Source organism: Nematolebias whitei, chromosome 3 (assembly GCF_014905685.2).
Source record: "Nematolebias whitei isolate Nwh7 chromosome 3, NemWhi1, whole genome shotgun sequence".
Lineage (NCBI taxonomy): Eukaryota > Metazoa > Chordata > Actinopteri > Cyprinodontiformes > Rivulidae > Nematolebias > Nematolebias whitei.
Window position 1 is genome coordinate 37843826 of NC_056500.1, and position 4913 is coordinate 37848738.

Below are 4913 nucleotides of genomic sequence, written 5' to 3' on the forward strand. Positions count from 1 at the left end.
ACCCGGGACACCGCTAACACCCGGGACACCGCTAACACCCGGGACGCTGCTAACACCCGGGACACCGCTAACACCCGGGACGCTGCTAACACCTGGGACGCCGCTAACACCCAAGAAACCGCTAACACCCGGGACACCGCTAATACCGGGGACGCTGCTAACACCCGGGACACTGCTAACATCTGGGACGCTCAGGAATGGAAAAGAAAAATCACAATAATGCTGGTCAACACTGTAAACACGATCACTAAATACAGTTGGTTGCTGAGTTCGGAAATGTTGCATTTCTGTAAAAATTCAAGCCTTGAACTTTTATTTTTCATTTCTTTTCTTGCTGAACTTTCTCTCAAATAACTGACCAATTATTTATTTGTTTATTTATTTATTTAACCTTTATTTTTACAGTCTCATTGAGTCACGAGGTCTCATTTTTAAGACAGACCTGTTTGAGAGCAGACGGTGGGTGGTTAAAGGCCTTGCTCAAGGCCCAGAATGAGCAAAGTGAAGGTGGAGACAGGTGTGGGAGCTTTACCTTTTCCACCCACACTGTGATATTGTCAGTTCGGGAAGTCGAACCTGCGACCTTCCGATCACAGGCTCACCTTCCCTAACCTCTGTGCTACCACTCCCTAAATTCAATTTTAATTGTAGTCTACTGGATAAAACCATAAACAAATGAATAAATAATATAATAAACTGAGCAGCACGGCGGTGCAGTTGGTAGAGCTGCTTCCTCTCAGCGAGCAGGTAACCCTGGTTCAAATCCTGGTCCGGGGGCCTTTCTGGGTGGTGTTTGCATGTTCCCTCTGTGCATGCGTGGGTTTTCTCTTGGTACTCCAGTTTCCTCCCATAGACCAGAAACATGCGCGTTAGACTGATTGGTAACTCTACATTGTCCCTAGGTGTGAGTGAGAGAGTGAATGGTTGTTTGTTTATATACCCTGTGATGGACTGGAGACCTGTCCAGGGTGTCCCCCGCCCCTTGCACAGTGATGGGCATCAGCAACCCACCCCCGACCCAAAAAGGACGAAGTGGGTAAAGATAATGGATGGATGGATGGATGGATAGAATAAAATAAACATCCAATACACTGTAGGGCTCCATAAAATCTGTTTTTCTATTTTATGGTGCAACCTTTTTTTTTCAACAAAAATTATTATGAGATGTTACATCAATCAGATTTTAAATGTGAAAATATCCCAATTTAAACAGAAACGCAGCAGGACCTGTTTACATTAAGCTGATTCTTGAAGGTTTAGTGAAGTGCTTAAAAACCTGCCAGTAAAATCTAACCGTTTATAATGTCCTTTTGCAAAATTGTATTTGTTTCATGTCAAAGCAAGAAGCAGGATTTTCTGTAAAACAAGTGTTTTTTTTCTAGTTTAACCTAAACTTCACTCAGCGTTTTGTAATTACTAAAAGTAAATCTAGTTTAAATATCTGAGCTATATCTAATATCTGAGAATATTCTTACTCTTTGTTAAAATCAGGTCTCTCTTGGTAATGAGTCCCAGAGGCTCAATGGGATTAACCTGTATAAATAAAGGTTGAATGAATGAAAATTCAGAAGCAGAAGAGAGCATACTGGCAAAGAGGGATATGTTTTTTTTTTTTTTTTTTTTTCAAATAATCATGTTGTTTTTTCCAGATATGCTGTTTTTGTGATTGTTCGGAGCAAAACTCAAAACTGCAATATTAATTATTTTCACGCCCCTACCTGCCATCTTTCTGTCTCTCTCTAAAGCACACCCCAGTCACCCACCAGTACCTTCACATCCTTGGTGTTCATGCGCGTGCCCTCTTTGCCAACAAAAATATCATCTATATCCACGAGTACGTGCCGGTCCAGACCCAGAGTCAGCTTCCTGTCTGTGAGGTAGGAAATGGCATCCACCAGGATGAGTCTGTGCAGCCAGTAGCCCAGTCCCTGGCCAAAGAGCACTCGTCTCACCCCGTCGTAAAGTCCCATGTCCTGCACCACGGTGGCCTGGAGGCCTAGACTGAACCCGGGCCCCGCATTATCTCCGCTGCCCGCCCCTGCTCCATCTTTAGCCCGTGCATGCAGCACAGCCTGATACGTGGAGTGATTCGAGGAGAATGAGGTCCAGTCCTCCCCAGGTAAGGCCCCTCGATCTGTGCCAGGTTTGGTCAAGTGGAGGAGAGGCGAGCTAGACACAACGCAGCAGTCCCAAAGGGCCTGGTTGGTCCTCAGCACCAGTGGCAGGCCTTTGAGTTTGAGGACAGATGGGGAGTTCTCAGTGGAGCGGTAGAAGCCAATGATGCCAACTCTGTACTCCGTACAATATTGATGCAACAGCTGTCTGTTCCACGTATCTGCATGTGCATATTTCAACAGATTCTCATAAATGATGAGCGAATATCGTCCGCGGCCTTTTTCTGTCAGAGGTGGAAGGTCGCCCTTTCCTGAGGCAATCTCCATGCGGAACTGGAAATGGGCAGACTCCAGTATAGCCACAATGTCCTGTCCTAGCAGGGAGTACTGCGACTCTACCAGCACCAGCACAATCGGGTCAGTCTGTACATGTGTGTGCGGGGGGTTAGGAGGATACGGGTACGGGAGCTGACGGTAAGGCGACATGGAGAGCGGCTGGGAGCAGGCAGGCTCGACTGATTGTCCAAGGTGCATGGAAGGAGAGGAGTTCGTAAAGAGGAAGTAGGCGGAGAGGAGAAGAGAGAGGAGGCAGCAGGAGGCCAGTAGGAGCAGGAGTCTACGTAAGTGGCGACGGAATCGCACAGCCACTGTCATCTCGAACTGTCGACTTATTGTGTGCCAGACAAATGGGTGTGTTTTGAAATTAGCTGGCATCTAGAAAGCGCATGTGCAGGTGTTTGGAGATTGTCTATGTGTGCAAGACAGGAGCAAAGCCACTCAGGGGTACGTCATGTCACCATTGCAGGGGACTGAAGAAGCTGCGCTGGATATCAGGGAACAGAGGTCTGGACTGAAGAAAGACAGCCGAGGTACACGCCTTCAGGTCCTCACAAAGGAGTCACATGCAAAGATGGCGTAAGCGATGGTGAATATCTGGAAAAAAAAGAGAAAAAGGAGGGGAAAAAGAGTGAATTTGTTGTGAGTAGTTGAAAGGTGTGTGTGTGTGTGTGTGTGTGTGTAAAAGAGTGAGTGAGAGAGAGAGACTGAGTTGTGCCACCCTGGGGAATGTAAGGGCACAGCTGGTAACTACAGAGCTGATTGAAAACAACTTGCATCCTTTGGGCTTAGCCTGTCTATGGCACACACACACACACACACACACACACACACACAATGACATCCCAGTTAAAACACGACAGAAAAGTCAATCCTCCCAAATAAACAACAGCTGGTTGTGCGTTCATGTGGCCGTGTGGGGAGGTGGACGGCAGCTCAACCAATCAGTCCCATAAAGCTCCGCGGAGAATTCCTCTAATTGTGCCAAACTCTGAGCACCTCTGTCCTATTTCTGAACCTAATCATCTGAAATACCACAAAATTAGAGTTGAAATCCTTTTGCCAGGAGCACTAATCTGGGGGGTGGGTGGGGGGGTGGGGATACTGAGAACCCATGACAGTACTGAGGAAATGAAGTGCAAGAGTAAGAGGGACAGAGGAAAAAGAGAGCAGTGAGAGGAACAAAACGCAATGAATTATAGAAATGGACAAAAAAAGAGCAGGATTAGCATCTTAATGTATGTGCCGGGAGCCAGGGTGAAGAAAAGATCCCACAGCATCTTTCTTCTCTCTCTCTCTCTCTCTCTCTCTCTCTCTCTCTCTCTCTCTCTCTCTGTGTGTGTGTGTGTCTGCACCCCTGTTCTCTACTTCTATCAGTTTGAATATCAATAGCCTTTCCTTGGATTCTCCATCCAGCATTGCTTGTTCTTCACTTTGAGTGAACACAAGCAAAAAGGCCATGGGGGAGGGATGCCATTTGTATACCCCTAACATGATATCAGAAAATGCACAGATGGAGGGAAACTGTCTTTTTTTGTACACAAATTGGATTACTTGTTTCAGTCTATGTGATATTCTAGTGATGCAACCTGTAAAAATGTAGCGTGCTGTGTGGTACCAACAGATAATATGAGACAAAAAAACAACAACAACAAAAACGTTTAGCTGTTTATGTGGAGGAGGTTTGTTGAATCTAATGGATTTTAAAAACTGGTTCAACCTGTTACTGAAGGTGTGTTACTCGTAGCGGCCACACGGGGGCGCTCAGACTGGTTTAACAATGACTTCACGTGGAAGTTTTATGCCACAAATTAACTCACAGAACTATATATATATATATATATATATATATATAGTCCAAAAAAAACTATATTTTATTTATTGCTAACAAACTGCAATTAATTCTAAAGTTAGTGGAACATATTTAGACTATAAACATACTTAAAATTCCAGTGATGTTGCAAACAATAAAACTAAACTAATTTCTGTCAAATACCAAATAATGTGCAGCGCGTGAAGTCAAACAGCAGGTCAGAGTTTCTGCTGCTGAAGTTTATTTTGGTCATGAAGGATGGATGGAGGGAGCACCGACTCCTCCACTTACCCCTACCCCGGCTTGGGGGGCTGCTGGGCGGCGGAGCGGCGCTGCGGCGGCGGCTGGGTCCGGGGCTCCGGTGTCGGTGTTCCGGATGCTGAGGCGTTGTGCCATCTCCCCCCTTCTTCTCTCCCCCTCCTCTCTCTCTCTCTCTGCGCCTCCTCTTCTGCCGGAGTACCAGGGGCAGCAAGGAGTCGGATCTATCCCCTCCCTTGCGTCATCTTTCCCCCCTCCAGGAGAATCTCCGCCGGCTCAGGTGGACATCCGGTCCGCGCGGCTTCACGACTGGCTGCCGCGCGCGTGAACGCTGTGCTTTAAGAGCGCCCGCACAAGCCGAGGCGATGGAGGGAGAGACAGGAGGAGGGGGG

General features: G+C 46.8%; 1 protein-coding gene across 1 annotated transcript in view; it reads right to left on the reverse strand.

Annotated features, from left to right (window-relative positions):
- Positions 1 to 4645, reverse strand: part of ndst3 (N-deacetylase/N-sulfotransferase (heparan glucosaminyl) 3) — an 86084-nt gene extending 81439 nt beyond the window's left edge. Inside the window, exons 1-2 of the mRNA XM_037674939.1 lie at positions 4555 to 4645; positions 1770 to 3047 (exon numbers count right to left, since the gene is read on the reverse strand). Coding sequence (XP_037530867.1) covers positions 1770 to 2828 — 1059 coding nt within the window. The 5' untranslated portion in view covers positions 2829 to 3047; positions 4555 to 4645. The remainder of the gene's footprint in view (positions 1 to 1769; positions 3048 to 4554) is intronic.
- Between the last annotated feature and the right edge of the window lie 268 nt (positions 4646 to 4913).